Below are 22949 nucleotides of genomic sequence, written 5' to 3'. Positions count from 1 at the left end.
TTCAAACATCTTAAGGTTTTGTTAACAAATGGAGCCAGAAATGTTTAGAAAACTCAACACCATCTCTCTTTCCTTTCTCTAGCAACGATGTGCTTGGCTTATGCTCACATAAGGTATAATTTCATCAGGAGATAAAGAGGTGATTGCTTTTGTTTGACTAGAAGTAAAGCACACATGTAAGCTCTCCTTAACTATTGCACTGATTAAAGGATAGAGACTTAATAATTTGAGCTTCTACGTTTATGCTGATATGTTGACTGATCATTGCCAGTCATTTATGCATTGAAAGTACGAGTGGTGGCTGGGCCCAGTGGCTCACACCTGTAATCCCAGCACTTTGAAAAGCTGAGGCGGGCAGATCACCTGAGGTCAGGAGTTCCAGACCAGCCTGGCCAACATGGCGAAACCATCTCCATCGAAAATACAAAAAATAGCTGGGCGTGGCAACGCACACCTGTAGTCCCAGCTACTTGGGAGGCTGAGGCAGGAGAATCACTTGAATCCAGGAGGCAGAGGCTGCAGTGAGCCGAGATCATGCCTGGCCAACAGAGTGAGACTCTGTCTTAAAAAAAAAAAAAAAAAAAAAAAAAGAGTGGTTTCTAAAAGTCTTGGACTGGGCATGGTGGTTCATGCCTGTAATTCCAGAACTTTGGGAGGCCGAGGTCAGGTGTTCAAGACCAGCCTAGCCAACATGGTGAAACCCCATCTCTACTAAAAATACAAAAATTAGGCGGGTGTGGTGGTGCATGCCTGTAATCCCAGCTTCTTGGGAGGCTGAAGCACAAGAATTGCTTGAACTCAGGAGGCAGAGGTTGCAGTGAGCCAAGATCTCGCCACTGTATTCCAGCCTGAGCAACAGAAAACAAAATAAAATTAAAAAGTCTTGAAAATGACAAACCTTAAAGTTCATTGCAAACGTTGGGATGCATTTATGGAAAAGGCTCTTTCAGCATGAAGTCATAGGATTGTCTTCTTCGGTATTTTATGTTGCTACCAAAGTTTCTGCTTTGTCTTGAAGTGACCCAGGTATCAGTTCCCAATGTTAATATAGCCGTTTCTCTGGACAGATATCTTTTATGCATCATGTTTCTTTTCCCCCCAGAAAAAAGGATGTAATCTGGCCTCCACACTATCATCTTATACCAATTTGCTATCTGAAATGAAATGAGTAAGACAGGAGAATTCTTCAGAGATCAAACACTCTAAATACTAATATTCCCAGATGTAGTGCTCAACAGCATAGACCTTCAGATGTTCCGAGTGAAGCATCAACACATGTCTCTACTAAACAGTTTCTTCATATAAGAAGCTCTCGATAAATGATACTCCTTCCAAATGCAGTGTTTTAGAGTTCACCTGACCTCAGTGGTCTAAATCTAATTCACGTATATTGTTCACACTCAAAGGCATTATCTGATTTAATTTCCTCCTCCAGCTTTGTTAAGGAATGATTGACAAATAAAAATTGAATATATTTATGGTGTACAATGTGATGTTTTGATATATGTATATATTGTAAAATGATTAAATCAAGCTAATTAACATATCCATCACCTCACATACTTAACTTTTTATGGTGAGAACATTGAAGATCTAACCTATTAGCAATTTTCAAGTATAAAATACATTAGTATTAACTGTAGTCACCATGCCATACAATGGATCTTCAGAAGTTATTCATCCTGTCTCACTGAAGCTTTGTACCCTTTCTCCAACATCTCCCCACTCAACCACTCCCACTCCCAGCCCCTGGCAACCACTATTCTACACTCTGCTTCTATATCTGATTTACTCTTAACAGAAGATCCCAAGGGTAAACAGGAGTATAGAATTAATTATCCAGTCACTCATACAGGTGGTTCTTTCACAACAAGGTTAAGACTGTGGACAAAGCAGCTGACAGGGCAGAAGCTGTGTCCATTCAGTAAGTAAACAAAGAGTTCATATTATGTCAATCTGGTCTTTTCAGGCAGCTGAACATTGTCTATTCATATATTTGAAAAATGCTATATTTTAGCAATTGGGTATAAGATAACATCACTATCCAGTACAAGAAGACATATACATACAAAATATGGTTCCATAATAGACTTATTGTCAGTAGCAACAAAAATAACTACATTATATAGTTCTGCTTTTAAGTATTTCTTTGTTATTTCCATGTTATGCAAGTCACAGAGGGTGTGTGTGTGTGTGTGTGTGTGTGTGTGTGTGTAGGCACCTTAGAATCCATAAATTAGTGCAGAGATTTGGAATGGGAAGTTCCAGGTTCCAGCCAATTCTAGAAGCTGTATGAGCTTGGCCAAATCAACAGACGTCAGCTTTCACATCCGTAAAACGGGGATAACTCCTCTCTGTCTTATAGGGTTGCTTTATGATTAAGGAAATAATACAACAGGACTTTGCAAATATGAAGTACCTTAATGATTTTAAATATTATTATATGAAGCTGGTTAGCACTTTGTATTTTTGTCTTTTGACCATTGAAACCATTCAGAAAAATAAAGGTAAATTCAAATTTTGTTTAAGCGAAAGTGGCTAAAATGAGTGCTGGATTGTCACTGAATTTCAGTTCTGAGAAATGCAGGCTATTTCTTTCGACCCTCATAATAGAAATAATTTAGAGGTGCCTGCATTTAGACTTATAGAAGTCACCCTTATTTTTTCAGCCTTTACTATTATTGCTACGCGTGTACACACACACACACACACACACACAATGCAACAAGGCAAATAGTTTTGTTCCTGATTCATCATCGATGACAATATCTGCATTCTGAAGGTCAAAGAAGTGGTGACATTTGCAGAGAAAGTTTCTAGCAACGATCTTGGCATCTTGGCCATTTAAGCATCCATTGAAATTGTGACAGAAGCAGCCCCAAACCTGTCTGCAGTTATGCGCAGCAAAGTAAAACACTTTCAATAATGAGTGGACTTGTCTTCATTCAAATAAAAGCTCTTAATTATGATCTTGAAATGCCATCTGAAAAGTGATCACTATATGGGAAATATAGTGATTTTATGCTCCTTTTGGGGGAGGTCTGTTACATATAGTTTATAGTATATAGTACATATAATTTATAGGTAAAACAAAAATTTTCCCTACATCTTATGCCATCTACAACCACCTACATAACGGGCATGTGGTAAACTGGAAAGTGCACCGAATTAGGAGACTTGAGACACAGATTTAGGTCAAGACACTGTCATTTAATTCCAAGATTTGAGGGCATATTGCTATCTCTCTCTGTGGGCCAGTGTTCACATGTATAAGGCAGAATCACTTGTCACAGAATTGCTTGGGGAATTAAATGAGAAAATATGAATGTGTTTTGTAAATAGTAAGCATTCTACTGTTTAATGACAGGCTTTATTATTTGAGGAAAACCTTCAAATTTAGGAAGTGGTATCATTTTTTTCCCTCTAAAAGTTTATTTTATTCTTCCTGAAGTTTCTTAACCCTTTATCATTTCACATCTGTCTATGGGAGATTGCCATTTTCTTGCCATATGGGCTGGTGATTCTCTATTTACCATACATTCTTTAATCAGTACGTGACGCTGCATGTTTTAATCAGTATTATAGTAAGGTTTCCATCACAGAGAAAAGAGGATGCACATCTTCTGTGTTAGGCCAGCAATAGAATAGCTGGTGTCCAAAAGGCTAAAATGGCTGAGAAAAAATATTACAACACCTGGTGCAAGAACAGAGTTTTATTAAGTATGAGTCTTTGCAATGTTACTTAGAGGGCTACAACTGATGAGGAGGGGTCATGGCATGACTTTTGGGTGTGTGTTGAAATCACTCCTTCTCTGGAGGGAGGGCTTAAGGTTGAAGACTCCACAATTACTGACGAGGCTCTGCTGCTCAAGCTGCTTGGCCAAGGGGACTGTCTCTTATGAACCCAGTTGTTGCCTCCCCACCACTGAACCTGGTCAAGAGGCCTCAATAACTTTGAGTATCCAAAGTTAAGTGGAGTCTGGATGACATCACTCCCAGGTTTCCGGGCTACCTGTCTGTGAGAAATGACTCATCCTCTCCCAGCAGTCTTCAAGGTTTGCATAAAAGTGTTTCTCTGAAATGAGGGTGTTGTAGGCTTTCTGACCGGAGGCCCTAATAATACATGTGCTGTAGAAAGGTCACTCTAATAGCAGTGTGTAGGAGGGCCTAGTGAGAAGTACATGAACAAGGCAGTTGCAGTCATCAGGGTGAGAAAGATGAGTGCCTGAAGGAAGTGTGGAAATGGTGAGGAAGGGCCTACTATGAGGGATGTTAAATATGTGGGCCTGGTAGAACTTGGTGACTCCCCAGATGTGGCCAGAGAGGAAGGTGAGGAAGCTATGGTGAATCAGCATTCTGGCCTGGGCAACTGGATGGATGGAGGCCATGCAAGAACAGAGATGAATGTTACCCAGTATTAGGTAAAATAAAAATAAAACATAACTCCAAGTTCACTGTGAATGTGGTTCTGTCATATCAATGTGTTCTACGTGGCAAAGAGCTAGAAGGTAACAGGCAAACTGTTTATATATATATATATATATTTTTTTTTTGGTACCGAGTCTCACTCTGTCGCCCAGGCTGGAGTGCAGTGGCCCAATCTTGGCTCACTGCAACCTCCACCTTCTGGGTTCAAGCAATTCTCCTGCCTCAGCCTCCTGAGTAGCTGGTATTGCAGGTGCGTGCCACCACACCCAGCTATTTTTTTTGTATTTTTAGTAGAGACGGGGTTTCCCCTTGTTTGCCAGGCTGGTCTTGAACTCCTGACCTCTGGCGATCTGCCTACCTCAGCCTCCCAAAGTGCTAGGCCTCAAACAATTAATCTTTTATGTTCAGGCAACCCCACCTGCCCCCGCCACCAAATAAAATAAGCTCATTTTCTTTATGTTTAATGTTTTCTTCCTAATATTTCTATGTAAAAATGGTTAATTATGTAAATTTTCTCTTTCACAAGAAACATTTTGCCAAGCTACCCCATACTCCCTGATAAAACTTTCCATTTATAAATGGTGTTATTGTGAAGATTAGAAAATGAGATCATTATTGCTATTGTTGTTCCAGAAAATGGCCCTTTATACATATCTCATATATGACACCTTGTCAATGTATCACACAAATTTATATATTTGTTTAAGAATGTCTTTGATGAGCCATTAACTACAAGAAGTAAAGTGTTAGTCAAAAGATAAGCCATTGATCTTGGTTAATTCCATATCTGAGATGACTGTAATAATGTCAATTATTAACATGGATGACTTGGAGGAAAAAAAAAAGCCAAAAGTGTGAAGAATGTTGCAGCTGCATAATACAGTTTATAGGGATTCTTGTAATAAACAGAGTTATGAAGCAATGCATTTTTATGACTGATATTGCTATTTTATATTTGGATGAGCATTTATTTATTTTTTGAGACAGGGTCTCGCTCTGTCACTCATGCTGGAGTACCATGGCAGGATCTCAGCTCACTGCAACCTCTGCCTCCTGGGTTCAAGTGATTCTTCCACCTCAGCCTCTCGAGCAGAGCAGCTGGGACCACAGGTGTGCACCACCATGCCCAGCTAATTTTTTGTATTTTTTGGTAGAGACAGGATCTCACCATGTTGGCCCGGTTGCTCTCAAACTCCTGATCTCAAGTGATCCTCCCGCCTCAGCCTCCGAAAGTGCTAGGACTACAGCTGTGAGCCACTGTGCCTGGCTGGATGAGCATTATAAAAATATTTATTTTTATTTTATTTTTTTACTTTTGTAGAGATGGAGTCTTGCCATGTTGCCTAGGCTGGTCTTGAACTCCTGGGCTTAAGCAATCCTCCTGCCTCGGCTTCCCAAAGTGCTGGGTTTACAGGTGTGAGTCATGGCTCCCGGCCTGGATGAGCATTTTTAAAAAATAAGTTTTAAAGAAGTGACCAACCCTCTTAAAGAGTACATTGTACATTTTGTGAGAACACTTTGAACAAGTCATGATAGCCAAAAAACCACAGCAATTTAGTTCATTTATAAATTTTAAGAAATGAAAGCATTCTTGATTATTATTTTACTTTTTCAATAAAGTGAAAATCGTGTAGTTCTGTATCTGCATATATTACAGTTTAACAAAGTACATACATTTTTTGTTGTAATAAAATTTACTGCATTGAAATTTTATTGCCCTGGAATCAGTGGACCATTGGAGCTAAATTTGTCACAGAATTATAATACTATTGGGCTATTATTTAATCTATATGTACTCTTACATCTTGAATCCATAATGACTTATATTAATTCTTCACAATAACACCAGAGTCACTTTTGTTGTGGTGGTGGTTGTTTTTTAATATTTATGGAGACCATAATGTGTGATTCCAAATTAATATCTAGGGAGATATTAAGCCTATCTAGGAAGATATTAAATAACATGATTGCTTATATGGGAAATTTGTGCTTTTGTCTTTCTAATCACCATCTTATGTACTGGTAAACTTAAGGTGGCCAGTAGGAAGAAAAATTATTGCTTTAGACTTACTTCTGAAATGGTTAACAAAAAAACAAAACAAAACAAAACAAAGAATTTCCCCCTCTCCAGCTTGGGGAGAGATAAAAGTCTACAGGTTCATTGAAATGCAGTAATTTAGAGACTAATCAGCTGTCTTGACTAGGAGCCAGACGAAGTGTCTGAAGGAACCAAACCTCTGTCTCTCTTGCATCTTTGAGAAGTGTAAGACTCCAAGAAGGAATATATTTTAAAGTCAAATGACATTAAAAGTTGCTTGGTGAGCTCAGAGATCACCACTGCTGTGAATACTGTAGCAAGGAGATGACTTACAGTCAATGTAATGTGAGCAATAACTTCTTCAGTTTTATTCTTCTTCATAGAAAACGAAGACCCTTTTTCTATCAGGGGCACCATTAGTCTTCCAGGTATCACCAGGGTTTAAAATCTAGGGGTCATTTTTGAATCTTTCATTGCCTTCCAAACAATCATTCACCAAGTTCTTTCCATTTATCTTCATCTCCGAGACTTTCCATTTCCACTGTCTAGTTAATTCTCTTATCTCTTCACACCTGCATTACTGCAACAGCCTCTGAGCTGGTCCTTTTGCCTTTGATCTCTTATCTCTTCAATTAATCCTGTAGGCTGCTGCCAGATTAATCTCCCTAAAGTTACACTCTAAATAATCCCCCTGTTAGAAATCTGCAGTTCTTCCACATTATCATTCCTTTTAAACCCTAACTTTCTGTTCTGATATTCAAAGCTCTCGTCTTACCTTATCTGGCCAAACTTTTATCTCATTTCTCTGTCCCAGTCAAATCTCTTTTCTGGCTCTTTCCCACAGTACTTCTGGGCCTTGTGTTTATGAGCATCCCCTACCCACTGCCTATCTGAATCTCATTAACCTTCTAAGACTTAATATCATGGTTCTTTCCTGTGTCTTACTCTTGGAATGGGGAATCCTCAGCTGAGACAATGGGAAAACTAATTCTGGCAGATAGATCAACTCTAAAATCTCTGCAGGAACCACTGGGTCCAACTCCCAGCCCAAGAAAGGTATGTGGGAAAGCCAGGGTACAGAAGTAAGAGTTTGGACCCAGGGAGATGAATGAATGCAGGTTACAGTTAAACTAGGGGAGATGAACTCATCTTGAGTGGCTGTCTAGCCTCTGGTCATATCACCCTGAACGTGCCCAATCTCGTCTGAGTAGCCATCTAGATCAACACTGAGTTTGAGGTTTCAGTTCAGTTCGATAAGTACATTCTAGTGCTTTCTTTGTCATAGGTACTCTACCTGGTGCTGAAGATCTAGCAGTAAACCAGGGAGGCATGGTCCCAACCATTATGGAGCATGTTTTCTAAAGGGTGGTCAGACAAATCAATCATTATAATAAAGTGTTAGGTGAAGAGAAATGCATGGTTGGGGGGCCTAAACTAGATTGTACTTTTTTTTTCTTTCAGTCCAGATCTGGATTCCAAACTATGTGGCATCTCTACTTAGTTGTTCCTCCTTAAACACAAGCGCTCAAGACCAAACTCATTATCCCAGAACCACATACTCCCCAAATACGTAAAGCCGTCTCCCAGTGTGTCTTGTCCAGTGACGGGCTTCAGTAAGCACATGGCTGTATAAACCAGAAACTTAGAAGTTATTCTCCACACCTCTTTCTGCTTCATTCTTCATAGCCAATTCATTATCAAACACTGGTAATTTCATCTCCTAGATATTTCTTGAATCCATCTCCCTTTCTTCATCTCCACTGTCCCCACCCTGATGAAGTTCTCCTTTCTCTCCCAGACTATTGCAGTGACACAAGTCTGAGTACCCCCACCTGCCAGCCTTAAAACCCTCCGAAGGATTCCCATTGCTTTTACAATAAAGACTGAGATCCTTGACATGTCCCAAATATCTTTCAAGGGGTCTGGCCTCCATCTGCCTCACTAGATGTGCTCTTCTTGCAAGTCTCTCCACCTCACTCCTGCCTCAGCTGCACTGACCTTCTGTTTCTTGATGTACCAGGTTTCCCCCACCACTGTAAGGAGTTGCACACATAGTTCCTTCTGTCTGGAATGCTATTCTTTCTTGTCTTTGTCTAATCAGACCTTACCTTTGCGTTAGTGGCAGGATGCCCTTCACTTTCTCACCTACGGTTTCCTCATCAGAAAAGTGGAGACAGTTTCTACCTCCCAGGTAGTGAGGGATCAGACAACTAAATGCACAGAGAAACAGTCGAAAAGGCTGACTGGCTCACGCTTTGATACTGTTGCCTTCCCTTCTTTTATTTTTTTCTTTCCGTTTTGCAACATTCCAACTTCCCTTTCTTTTTATAAACATTCACAGTTATATGTCTACAGGTAATATGTGTTTTTGTCAAGCCTTTGCTTCTTCTCATCGGTGCCCATTTTCTGCAGAGGATTCTCTGAGAGAGGTAAGATAATGTGGTGGTGAAATGGGCAGATTCTGGAATCTGGTAGCAAAACAGGGTTCTTATCCGAGACTCACCTCTAGCCTGACTCTATTACAAACCATGTGACCTTGGGAAGATCAGCTGACCTCTCTGCTCTCTTTGCTTCCTCAGTACTAAGGAAGGAATAATCTCAGCACCTACTTCATGAGGTTTCTGTGAGGACAAAATGTGATGATGCAAGTAAAACTGTTTAATAAATATGGGAGGCTGCTGCTTTGATAACTATGGATGTGTATTCAATTCCACATTCTGATTTTTGTCTTTGCAATATTCCCATTCTCTGCTGCTTTCCTTATGTGCTTTCCTCTTCTCACAACTGATCACAGACCCTGTTTATCCTGAAAAGGCAGAAAGACTGTGCCTCATTTATATGGCTGTCATCTCTGTAGCCAAGAGTTCAATCTACTTTCCAAAGTTAACCTTCATTTTACATCACAAGCTTTAAACAAATTTATTTTACTTCTCATTCCATAACACCCACGTTCTCTTTATTTCTCTGATAGGAGGGCCATGTATGCAATTTATCACAGGATTGGCAGGTAACCTGATATAAGAATCTTTCATGCATGGCTATTGCATAAAGTATTCGCTTTTCCCTCCTTATATGATTCTGCGGACAATGCTCCAATTTTAGCTCTCCCTTCTTGTAAACATTATGGAGAAAGAGCTTTTCCTGTTAAAATAATTCTCCCCTAATGTTTAAATTGGAGAAGAATCAGGGCAAAACTTTGCTTCCTCTCAAGAATTCACTGGGTGCTGATCTGCCTATGGTTCTGTGAAGTGAATGCTTCACTGTGCAATAGACAAATGCTTTGGCCTCTAGAACTTCTAAGTCCACCTCCATCCCAATACGTACCTAATATCCTGGCACTTTTGTGAAGAGAGCAAAACGAACTAAAATCACGGTTCATTTTTATTGTGTAGGCTTGTGATTTCTGTTTCTGGAGACTATTTTAGTGGAAGGAATGTCACCAATACTAAAACCACTGTTTTTTTTTTTTTTTTAAACCCCTTTGATCCTTTAATCTTACTCTTTTGGCTACCTCATCTTCCTTTGTTTTGGTCTGCTTACACTTCCTTGTCTTCTGTTTCTTCCTTCCCATTCTACATCCCATGTCTGAAGCCCAGTAGGCTCCTGGATGCTAATGGGAGAAAATTGCTCCCGGTCCTAGGCTTGTCTTACTTTCTGCTCAGCACTGTGAGCCCCATCTCTTCCACCTACCTATTCCTCTCACTTAGTTTCTCTCTCTTTTTTGACTACTGTAAGGAAAAGACTACCATGCAGAGTCTGATGAAGTTATTGACATTTTATAGAATCCGGGGGTGGGTTCTATAGCCCTGAAGACGATATCATAATAAGATGTGCCAGGCAGGAATTATACATTATTCTTGGGTTTTAAAATACAGTCATATTCTGAAGATGAATATTAGTTAATTGGAGAATAGAGACAATAATAAAGATACGTTTAATTCTTCTTTCATTTCCTATTTACCAACCTATTACCTTTGCAATTATGCACATTCCACAGTTAGCTTCACTTGTACTCACTTGGAATAAAAACCAACATGCATTAAATAATACTCTGGTTATCTGGACAAACATGAATACCCAACTCTCTCTGATCATCTTGAACTTCACTAGTGACAGTGAGTTGCTTAAAATTCATTAATGATGATCACAAATGAAGCAATGATTTTTCTTTACAGATTGATTTCTTAACTATTAACATAAAAGTGTGAGGGTACGGGAGGGTTAAGTTTTGAGTTTCCATCAAATCACTGTAATCTGATTCTAGTCCTCAAATGTCTATACTGCCAAAAGTTTTTTGGTAAAATACAGCTTACTGTGAATTCTGATTACATTTCCTATTCCCTTCCAAAAAACAGAAAGGAAATTAGGTTATATTTGATTACATTACAAAAAATCTAATTGGTGTCTGGGCAGTCATTGCCATGTCAGAAGCCAAATGTACATGCTGTACAGGGGCAGGCTCTGGGCTTCTGGGCTCTGGCTTGTGGGCCTGCACTCTTATTCCTTAGCCCAGCAATTTGTTAGCGTCAGAAGAGTTAAAAGAACACAAGTGTCCTGGGCACTGTGGCTCACTCCTGTAATCCCAGCACTTTGGGAGGCCAAGAGACAGGCGGATTACTTGAGGTCAGGTGTTCAAGACCAGCCTGGCCAACATAGTGAAACCCTGTCTCTACAAAAATACAAAAAATTAGCCAACCATGGTGGCAGGTGCCTGTAATCCCAGCTACTTAGGAGACTGAGGCGGGAGAATCGCTTGAATTTGGGAAGTGTAGGTTGCAGTGAGCTGAGATCGCACCACTATACTCCAGCCTGGGCGACAGAGTGAGACTCCATCTCAGAAAACAAAACAAAAAAACCACAAGTGTACCTATGTGTTTCCATTATGAACAAAACAAAGCGTCTTTTGTATATGCGTAATAAATGGAAAATTAACGTTCCTTGAAACATGAGCACAATTTGTTTCTTCCTCACAGCAATGTTACCAATTTCAATATATCAAATTTCCTAAACTTTATTCAAGGAAGCCAAGTGTATATGGGTGGAGCAAAGAATGCAAATGATCTATGTCAGTCGTTTTCAACCATTTTTGATTTGTGGACCACTTTGTTAGTGTTCTAGAACACTAACAATTTTAATTTCTCGAATGCATTTTGCATACGAATCACCTAGGATTTTGTTAAAATGAAGATTTTTATTAAGTAAGACAGAGCTGAGACTCAGTGTTCTGCATTTCTCAGGCGGTGCTGATGCTGCTGGCCCACAGAACAAATCTGAATAGCAGGGTGATAGAGCATGTGGCCTCTTAACTTTATCTCCCTGGGTTATCAGTGGAATGCATAGGCATGCAAGCTGTTTTCAATTAAACACAAACGCTACAATGCCTGACTTTTATATTTTAAGTATATTATTAGCTCATAGTAGAATGCAAAGTATGGATTTTGTTATTATTTCAAGTATTTCTTTTCTTTTTTTTCAGAGGCAGGGTCTTGCTCTATTGCCCGCGCTAGAGTGCAGTGGCATGATCATAGCTCACTGCAGCCTCAAATTCCTGGGCTCAAGTGATCCTCCTACCTCAGCCTCCACCATGACTGGTGGGACTACAGTCATGCATGTGACACCCAGCCAATTGTACTTATTTACTTAATTATTTTTAGAGACAGCATCTCGCCACATTGCTTGAGCTTGTAATTTCAGGTTGGAAAAGAGTTCAGGAGAATTCTTTGCAGATCATCTGAGGGAATGCTCCAGGTCAGGTCAATAGTTTTCCTAATTTTCACTTAGGAAATACTTAACTATGCAATTGAGCCAGTTAGAAAACACTAGTGCATGCATGAGTCCTATCTTCAGAGATTCTTTTTTTTTTTTTGAGATATGGTCTTGCTCTCTCGCCCAGGCTGGAGTGCAGTGGCATGATCAGGGCTCACTGTGCCCTTGAGTTCTTGTTGTGCTCAAGTGATCCTCCCACCTCAACCTCATGTGTAGCTGGGATTACAGGCACAGGCCACCATGCCCAGCTAACTTTTTAATTTTTTATACAGAGACGGGGGTCTCACTATGTTGTCCAGGTTGGTCTCAAACTCCTGGGTTCAAGTGATCCTCCCACCTCAGCCTCCCAAAATGCTGAGATTATAGGCATGAGCCACCACACCTGGCCAGAGATTCTGATTTTAATTGTTCTAGGCTGCAGCCTAAGCGTCAGGTCTTTCCAGATGAATCTTATTTGCAGCCAGTGTTCAGCAGGCCCACTGCAGAAGTTATTCAGTTGGTGCAAAAGAAAATGTGGTTTTTGCCATTACTCTTTATACAAGGCCAGGCATGTAGAAAGACAATGAGCACACAGCCCCTATCAAGTGTAGAGTGCTTCTTAAAGAGTGAATGTATAATCCAAGAAATATAATAATGTGGAGAAAAAGAAAGTGAATTCAAGAGAGTGAAAAGAAAAGAAAGAGAAGCCATGTAGAAGAAAAGGCTAAGTGAAGATCTAAGGGTTGACTCCAGTCCAAGAAGAGATGACAATGGAATGGAGGCTTCCCAGATGTTGGCAGTGTGGATGAGGCAAAGTCCTACCCTCATCATTACTTCATTGATATGGAAGCACAGAGGCTAACATATGGCCTGTAAAATGAATGGAGAATCGATAAGGAATGCATGTTTGTAATGACCAGTAAACTCAAACTAATGTTTTTATTTTTATAAGTGCTTAAAGGAAGAAGGAGAAGCTACAATTAAATACTTTAAAACCAGGACAACAATAGAACTTTAAAGGGGCACAATGTGCCCTAAACCTCCAAACTGGCCTGGTGTATGTATAGGTGGGGCACTCCTTTTGTTGGTACAATATGGTATCTGCAGGGTTGGTGGTTCAGCCTACGTTTATCATGCTCTTCTCTTCTCTTCTCCTCTCTTCTCTTTCTTTGCTTTGGGGTCTTGCTCTGTAGCTCAGGCTGGAGTGCAGTGGCATGATCATAGCTCACTGTAAACTGTAACCTCAAACTCTTGGACCCAAGTCATCCTCCTGCTTCAGCCTCCCGACTAGTTGGGACCGCAGGCACATGTCACCACACCCAGCTAAGTTTTTTAATTTTTATTTTGTAGAGATGGTGGGGGGTGTCTCACTATGTTGCCCAAGCTGGTCTCAAACTCCTGGCTTCAGGTGATCCTCCCACTTTAATCTCCCAAAGTATCATGGTTTTTTTTGTTTTTGTCTTTGTTTTTTGTTTCGATAACTCTTAAGTCTTGTATCAGAGCAGCACAAGAAATATCCGTGAGAAAAAGTGGTACACCGGCACACATTGCCAGCATTCAGCACTCACACTGGTCTGTCTGTGCTCTGGACAAAGGGGCCCCTGACAAACATTGCATAACCCAGCTGATACAATCCAATGTGAACTGGGGGCCGAGGATCTATCTAGATCCTTTAGTTTGGATGTGGTCACTGTCAAACCAGAAAGTTGACCCTTGACCTTTTCACAGGGAACACATATTTAAAAAGTTTCAAAACGTTATTCTTTTTGCAAACCAGAAACCAAATGTAGAGACACCTGGTGAACAGTAAATATCTAGACTGTAAGAAACTAAATCTGAACACCTTTATCAGAGAGGCACCACCAGTTCCAGCGAACAAAAGATTCATGGTTTTCTCTTTCTCAAAGAGTTCACTTCTGCTTGTGTTCTGTTTGTGATCTTCTTTCAGCTGATAGTGGCTTTTGGTTACAAACTCTTATCCTTCTATCTACTGCCTGCCTGGCAGCTGTTTAAAGTTCCTATTGGCTACCGTCATTATCTCCGTTTCAATTTAGCCACTAGATCCCTGTACTCTTACACAGATGCCCCAACTTGAGGCTGGGTTTTGCTTCTCCAGCTGTTTCTTCTTTCCTTCAGGTAAAGGCTTGTGCAACAAAGGAGAAGTGATACTGTCATGACATTAAGGAGCTCCAGAAAATACAACAGACCTATCCCATACCACAAAGGGGCCCTTGTGGGCTTGTTTATCTATAGGCTGGTGAAAACCTAGGAAGTCACTTTGTTTGACTGGAGTAAAAGGCTTAAAATGATCTCGAGCACAGATTTTCTTTCATTTAAAAAAAAAAAAAAGATCAAAGGATGAAAGTATCATCTTCAAATCTCACAGTCTCCCTCTATGTTACCTCAGTAAAAGGCATTAAGCAAACTATATGTAATTATTAACCAAAGGATTCTTTACAACAATTTTCAGCTGGAGTCCACAATGTTTATCAATATTTATTTGCCCTTTTAATACATTTATCTTCCTCATCACGAACTACAACCCAGTATTTTGTTTGGCAGATGTGCACCTCCAGTGTAAGATTAGAGCATATATCACACATGTGTGATATATTGGAAATCATGCAATACATTGTAAACACTTATACATTCTAATGGGAGGAAGATTTACTGACAAAACAGTAGTAGTATAGACTTGCCAAGTAATCACTACAATCTACTCCTTACAATACAAGCTCCAAAACATTTAGCTGGTGAGAATGTTCTTTTGTGAGTAATTTTATTTATTCAGAAGTTTTCAATCAGTGTGTTTGGGGGGTAGGAAACTCCTGATGGAAAAGTTGTGGATTCAGAGTAGGGAAAACCAGCACCTCTGTGAGTCCATGTGTCTGTGTGTGGTGTGTGAGTCTAAGGGATGTTTGTATCTGTGGGATTGTTTATGGCTACGTCTGCACATCTGTGTTCTGTGATGGGGAAGCTTCAGAATATACCAGTAGATCTTAGGCTCCTGACTTGAGGATCCCTAATGTATTATATAGGCAGTACTAAAAAAGTAAGCCTTTATTTGACTCGAAAAAACTTGATTACAAGACAACTCAATCTAAAAACAGAATAAATCAAAGATGTCAAAATGTCTAGATTACAGCATCTTTTTTTAATTATTTATTTATTTTTTTAATTATACTTTAAGTCCTAGGGCACATGTGCACAACATGCAGGTTTTGTTACATATGTATACATGTGCCATGTTGGTGGGCTGCACCCATTAACTCATCATTTACATTAGGTATATCTCCTAATACAGCATCTATTTTTTTAAGTAAAAGGAAAGCATTATTTCTTATTTGAATTCAGAAGCAAGACTATTACAGGGGAATGTAGGACAGGATCTTGGAAGTAGTGCTTTGGACTGGAGGTGTTGAAATTAAATGTCCACCCTAAAACCCCAAACTCCAACACTGGTTCCTCTCATATATATCGCTCAATGAGACGATGAAGAGTTGTTGCTCTAATGGGCTCTCATTCACAATTTATTTAGGTATGACTCCCAACCAAAGAACATACTAAAATGGCCAACTGAACATTTCAATGCTTTTCCCAAATTGATCTTAAATATATTTTGCAATGTCTACTATACTTACAGGGATTGAAGGCTTCGCAAATTCTGCAGAGCTTCTGTGGGTACCTGTCTTAGCTGATTATTCTGCAGCATACTGTATGTTCAAAGAAATAAAGAAAAATGTTAAAAAAATGAACAATAACAGGCCATAACAGGGCCAGGCACTGTTCCAGGTGTCAGAAAAACAACAGAGCATCAGACAAAGTCTTGTCTTTTGGGGAGCTTAAATTCCTGTGACGAGTGAAGATAATTAAAGATGAACAAATGAATATATTAATATAACATGAGACAAGTGATAAGTACTATGAATAAAAAACAAAACTATGAATTTGGGATAGATGGTATCAGGGGGTGAGATTTTTATTTTAAAAGTGGTCAGGAAGGGTCTCTCTGAAAGGTGATATTTAACTGGAGGCCAGAAGGAAGACAGGTAGAAAATCCTTGTGAACATTTGGGAAGTTACCAAGGAAAAGGGAAGAGTAAGTACAAGGGCTGGAGGCTGGAGGGAGCTTGCTTGACTTGTTAAAGGAGCAGCAAAGGACCAACTGTGTCTGAGGAATGAGTGAGGACTTGAGGTTGGGAGAGAGAGAGCCTGAGACCATCTCATGGAGGGCTTCCCGGCCGACATAAGACCTTATTTTATGTGTGATGAGAAACCACTGTTGAAGGGCATATGTACGAAAATGACATGCTCTTATGTATGTTTTTAAAGGATCATTCTGCTGCTTGTATAGATTATACCAAATGGAAATAAGGATAACGGTAGGCTGCTAAAATTGTCTACCTTCTCTGCATGGCTGTATTTTGATATAAGCTAAATTCTTTTTGTGAAGTATTTGTGTTTTTGCACTTGCACTTGAAAAACTTGAACAGTTTTTCAGACTATGGGGATAACAGAATGGAAACACCTGGGAGCTATGAAATAAAAATATATCATTGCTAATGAGGAAATAGCATGGAAACAAATTCCCACGAGATTCCTTATAGTTTGCTACCTTATTCGTAAATGTTTATAACACAAGAATTTTGCAGCACATTTTTTTTTCTCCCAGTATTTGTAGTCTATGTAAGCCTGAGGCAGAAGACTATTTTAGGAAAGCAGAAATTTGAAAGAAATATTTCTACTTATTAAGTTGCAAACTTGTGTTTGTATTTCGGAAACAATCTGCCTGGTTCTTTCATCTCTACAAAGGAAGTTTCTGTTTACTACCTGACTAGCTGGAATTCCACCCAGGTGTGTCTAACTCCAAAGGTTGGTGTGTTTTCCAGCGCACCAGGCAGCATTCTCTTGAGGCATATGTGCTGACTGTGCAAATTCTCAGACTGCATATGAACGGTATGGTTAAGAACATGGATTCTCAAATCTGACCACTTCTTCTCCGCCACTAGAGATGGGAAAATCACCGAATCTCTCCATGCCTCAGTGATCAGTAATAACACCTACCTTGCAGGGCTCATTGTGATGATTCAATAAGTGATGGTTCATAGAACAATGCTTGCTACATGATAAGCATTCAGTAAAAATTGGCCCTTTTAATGTACATTAATAGGCCCTTTCTCGAAACTAATAATTTCTGTACTGGATTTGACAATTTAATGAGCCAGAGAAAAAGAAAACTCTGTGCCAGTGGTTGTCAGACTTTAGGGTTCATCAAAAGCCATTGGAAGGTTAAAACAGAATGCTGGGCCCCACCCCAAAGTTTCTGGTTTAGTAGGTCTGAGTAAGGGCCAGGAGATTCACACTTGTAATAAGCTCTCAGGTGATGCCAATACTGCTGAGCAGGGCACCACCCACTGAGAACCACCCCATGCTGTGCTAAATATTTATGTATGTATGTATGTATGTATGTATGTATGTATGTATGTATGTATTTATTTATTTTGAGATGGAATCTCACTCTGTCGCCAGACTGGAGTACAGTGGCACAATCTCGGCTCACTGCAACCTCCACCTCCTGAGTTCAAGCGATTTTTTTTGCCTCAGCCTCCCCAGTAGCTGGGACTACAGGCACGCGTCACCGTGCCCGGCTAATTTTTGTATTTGTAGTAGAGACGGGGTTTCACCATGTTGGCCAGGCTAGTCTCAAACTTCTGACCTCAAGTGATCCTCCCACCTCAACCTCCCAAAGTTCTGGGATTCTGTAATCCCAGGTGTGAGCCACTGCACCCAGCCTATTTATTTATTTTTTTAGAAAAGAAAGATAGGAGAGTCTCGCTTTGTTGCCCAGGACTGGACTCGAACTCCTGAGCTCAAGGGATTCCCCTGCTTCAGCCTCTAGAGTAGCCTGGACTATGGATGTGAGTTACTATACCCAGTTATCTAAATATTTCTAATAGGATATTTTCACTTGGGGAAGTAGGAGTGGTTGCATGTACCTGTAGTCCTACTTACTCTGGACAAAACGAGACCCTGTCTCAAAAAAAGAAAAAAAAAGTCTTCATTTGACCTTGAGGAAGAGCTGCATTGGGCTGGAGTACAGTAGTACTATCTTGGCTCAGTGCAGCCTCTGCCTTCCGGGTTCAAGAGATTCTTGTGCCTCAGCCTCCCAAGTAGCTGGGATTACAGGGGTGCACCATGACACCTAGCTAATTTTTGTATTTTTAGTAGAGATGAGGTTTCACCACGTTGGCCAGGATGGTCTTAAACTCCTGACCTCAGGTGATCTGTCCGTCTCAGCCTTCCAAAGTGCTGGGATGACAGCCGTTTGCCTCTACTTTTAATAAATAAAGTTGGGTGTGAGAAAAATAATGTGATCAGAAGCCATTCTGCATGAGAATGGGAACATGAGAGTAGAGGTCTAGATGGATACTAGAATAAAAACTAGTTGAGACACTGATATGGTTTGGCTCTGTGTCCCCACCCAAACTTCATGTCAAATTGTAATCCTCACAGGTTGGGGGAGGGACCTGGTGGGAGGTGATTGGATCATGGTGGGGGGGTTTCTGCCATGCTGTTCTCATGATAGTGAGTGAGTTTTCACGAGATCAGATAGTTTAAGAATGTGTGGCAGATCTCCCCTCGCTCTCTCCCTGTTGATGCAACGTAGGACATGCCTTGCGGCTTTGGCCATGATTGTAAGTTTCCTGAGGCCTCCCCAGCCATGCAGAACTATGAGCCAATTAAAGCTCTTTTCTTTATAAATTACCCAATCTCGGGTAGTTCTTTATAGCAGTGTGAAAAGGAACTAATACAGATATGTAATAACAGATCATAACTTATATAAGGGAAAGAAGGAAATAATCTTTATTAAAATGAATATAATATGCCAAGTCAAATTACAAATGTCACGGTGGAGAAAATCAGGAAGTGTGACACTCACAATTGAGCATGAATATTCTCCCAAATGAGTGTTCCTTACAGATGAATAGTGTCAAAATAATTCTCTATGTTTTAGGGCAAGATAGTGTGGAAATATCACAGAGAATATTTATCATGTCTCAAAATTCCATAATATTCTGAAGCAAGCATTCATTCCCCAGTACTTTAAAAGGCCCTGAAAATCCCTCTACAGGCAACAGAGAATTGAGGCTAAATTGGAAAAAGAAATAGTCACAAAACTGCCTTCTCAGAAGTTGGGTGGTAGACTTTGCTAGGTAGTAAAAGAGTAAGATTTAAAAAGCAACAAACCTGCCACCCTCAGATAAATAAGTCATTATATAATTATCACAACATAAATTTCATATGATTGTGCTCTAAAAACCTTAAAAGACAATAATACAAAATATTTATAAAGCAAACTTTGTTGATGAAATTCAATGAGATCCTATGTTTCTTGTTACTCTGGTAATTTAACAATAGTTATTTTAAAGAGGTTGCACATTTCCATGGTTCCATATTTTTAATTTGTTTTGTGACTTTTGAGGTAAGTCTTCTACCGCATTATTTTATTTTATTTATATGTTTTTTGAGACAGGTCTTGCTCTGTCACCTAGGCTACAGTGTAGTGGTGCAATCTTGGCTCACTGTAGCCCCAACCTCCTGGGTTCATGAAATCCTCCCATATCAGCCTCCTGAGTAGCTGGGACCACAGGCATTCATCACCATGCCAGGCTAATTTTTGTATTTTTTGTGGAGGTGGGGTTTTTTCATGCTGCCCAGGCTGGTCTTGAACTCCTGAGCTCAAGTAATTCAGTCACCTCTGCCTCCCAAAGCGCTGGGATTATATAGGCATGAGCCACTGTGCCCAGCTACTGACACGATTTTAAACTAAATGTGTGGTTAGAAATCTTAAAATATCAGGAATAGACAGGACGTATAAACTAGTTACTTATTTAATTATCTTGAGAGAAAATGTTAATTCCATTTAATTTTTCCTGTGCAAATTATTAAGCATACGCAGAACTTCTTATAGAACGTTTCAATACAATTACACGTTAAAGTATTATTGATTTATAGTTGATATGGAGGGACAGTCAGAAGCCAGAATAAGGGAGAATTCTTTATGCTGGGCTGTGCAGCACATTGCAGGACAGCTTACTACATGCCAATCATCTAGACAACCAAAGATGCTCCCACAAATTTCCAAAACACTCTGTAACAGGCAGAACCAATATTGCTGAGAAAAATTGTTTTAAGGCTGTTATGGTTTGAATGTTTTTGTCCCCTCCAAAAATTCATGTTGAAACTTAATCCCCAATGCAACAGTGTTGGGAGGTGGGGCCCTCTGGGAGGTGTTGGGTGGAGCCTTTGGGAGATGTTTTAATTAAATTAGCAGAAAATTAAGAAATGGTGATCTCAATGAATTTCCTTAAAAGTTTGCTTTATAAATATTTTGCATTATTGCCTTAAAAATGTTTGGAGTACAATCATATGAAATAGATTAATTCCATTGTAAAAAGCCTTGTTGGAAGAAGTTTATTCCCTTTTTGCCTTTCTACCTTCTGCCATAGGAGGACACAGCATTCCTACCCTCCAGAGGATTTGGCCCTCAAGATGCCATCTTGGAAGCAGAGAGCGGCCCTCACCAGATGCCAGCACCTTGATCTTGGACTTCCCAGCCTCCAGAACTATGAGAAATAAACTTCTCTTCTTTATAAATTACCCAGTTTGTGGTATGCTGTTATCCTAGCACAAACAACCTAATACAAAAACCAAAATACTTTTAAAAATATTTGACAATTTGAGGCCATTCATTGAATATTAGTCTTCAGGTCAGCAAAGTAAAGAGAAGAGTGAACACAATTTCTGGCAAGATTTTTTGCCTCTTGAACTCTCCACACACTGACAGGGACCCAGCTATAGTACAAAGTCTGAACATGGCCTTTCCTCACTTATGTACATCTTTTTCTTGACTCCTCAGCATGCCTAGGATATAATAATGTCCATTTTTTTTGACTTAACATATGGGATCCCTGCAATTGGGACTCCTGTCTTTGCGAGCTCTTCTCCAAGTGCTCTGTAGCGTCTCCTGAATGCTCAAGCACTAACCTGCTTGGAGCTACCTGTTCATCCCAGGTCTTTCTTGACTCTGTGTTGCTGTACATATTGTCCCCTCAGTTGGCTATCTTATTTGAGGGGCTGATTCCTACTTGTGCTTCAAGATTCAGCTCCTGGGTCATCTCCGGGAAAGCCTCTCTCCCAGGAAGCCAAATCTGAGCCACCGGATGGGATGACATCAACTCCTCAACCTCTGTAGTTTCACAGTACCCTGCACAGATATCTGGACACACTTTCCACAAAAATCAGAAGTGATCTCTGTTTTTATGTCTTTGTCCCACTATCTTGGTCCCACAGTGTGTCACTACATTACAAACTCTTCAAGGGCACGAACAATATTTATTGATCTTTATATTTCTAGTAATAATTTGTTTAACGCTAATTTGAGCTTGACATGCACTAGGCTTTGCTGAACCCTTGATTGTACAGGAGACAGGAAACATTGGTTAGTAGGAGTGGATAAAAGAGAGGGTCTAAATATCATTTTTTTTTTTTTTTTCTGATGGAAAGGGTACATTTTAATAGATAGCTTGAGAAATAACCTATGCTTTTCATTTTTGAATCAGATCAATCCAGTGCTCTCTGGAGTGTTCAGGTAAAATGCACCTTAAGAAGCAGCAAAGTGTGTGCAGGAGCATTCTGGGTAAAAAGCCTGTTTGTAAGTAAAAGAACATATCAGATATGAAGGCACAACTTTTTTGTTTAATACACAATAGATATTCTCTTAATAAACATATAGCATTGGGTCAATATCATACAAAATGAAGATAAGGTTGAAAAGTCTAGAACTCCCTTATTCTCTCGAGATCATCAGCCTGAATCATTAATTCAACAAATATTTATTAAATGTCTACTATAAGTAAGGAAGTATCCTAGGAGCTGAGGATATACCAGTGACCAAGAGAGATGATATCTCTAATTTCATGGATCTTTAGGGCATTGTGGGAAACAAACATTCACTAGTAACGCACTGGTGAATGCAATTAGAAATATATAATGGTATAATTATTAATATAAAATATAAAAATGTTATGATAGAAAAATTAGTATGACTTCATACTAATTAGTATAATTCATATTTAAGAATTCAAAGATTTAAAATTATAATTATATGTAATTATAACTAATTTATATATAATTCATATATATCCATATTAATTTATACATATTCACTTTACATATTTATAATTAAAGTATAATTATGATGTCTGGAGACACACACACACTAGCTTATATATCCAATATACACTTTGTTAAGTGAATTAAAATAATTGATTCTAGTAAAATTTATTTAAAAAGTATCCCAAATACTTAGTGGTATATAGCTCAACATGAGAAAAAAAAATCACTTTAGTTCTTACCTAAACTTGACTCTCACGATAAATTTTGAATGGTTCCAGATATTTTTTGGGGGTTTGTGAAACTATGTACAACTCAGAATTTTACCACAAAAGGAATTACTATTAGGATTTGGCAACATTACAACTTAAAAACATTTCTTCTTAGTAGCAAAAAAAAAAAAAAAAAAAAAAAGAAAGAAAAGAAAAGAAAAAATTCAGACAGAGGAAGGGAAACCAAACCTAATCACCTAAGGTGATCAAATAACGGTTCTGCTGTTGAATTTCACTTTTAACGAAATATTAAATTGAATTAAACTGTTTTTTTAACCTATGTGTCTTTTA

The 22949-nt window shown here is 39.3% G+C and overlaps 1 protein-coding gene across 3 annotated transcripts in view; it reads right to left on the bottom strand.

Moving 5' to 3' along the window:
* LGR5 (leucine rich repeat containing G protein-coupled receptor 5) overlaps positions 1-22949 on the bottom strand; it is a 143334-nt gene that overhangs the window by 34330 nt on the left and 86055 nt on the right. For all 3 annotated transcript variants that reach the window (XM_023226542.3, XM_023226543.3, XM_023226544.3), the window contains exon 4: positions 15853-15924. In XM_023226542.3, coding sequence (XP_023082310.1) covers positions 15853-15924 — 72 coding nt within the window. The remainder of the gene's footprint in view (positions 1-15852; positions 15925-22949) is intronic.

This window comes from Piliocolobus tephrosceles, chromosome 10, assembly GCF_002776525.5.
Source record: "Piliocolobus tephrosceles isolate RC106 chromosome 10, ASM277652v3, whole genome shotgun sequence".
Classification (NCBI taxonomy): Eukaryota; Metazoa; Chordata; class Mammalia; order Primates; family Cercopithecidae; genus Piliocolobus; species Piliocolobus tephrosceles.
The sequence above is the reverse complement of the archived record's forward strand: the minus strand, read 5'-3'. Positions and strand labels throughout refer to the sequence as shown.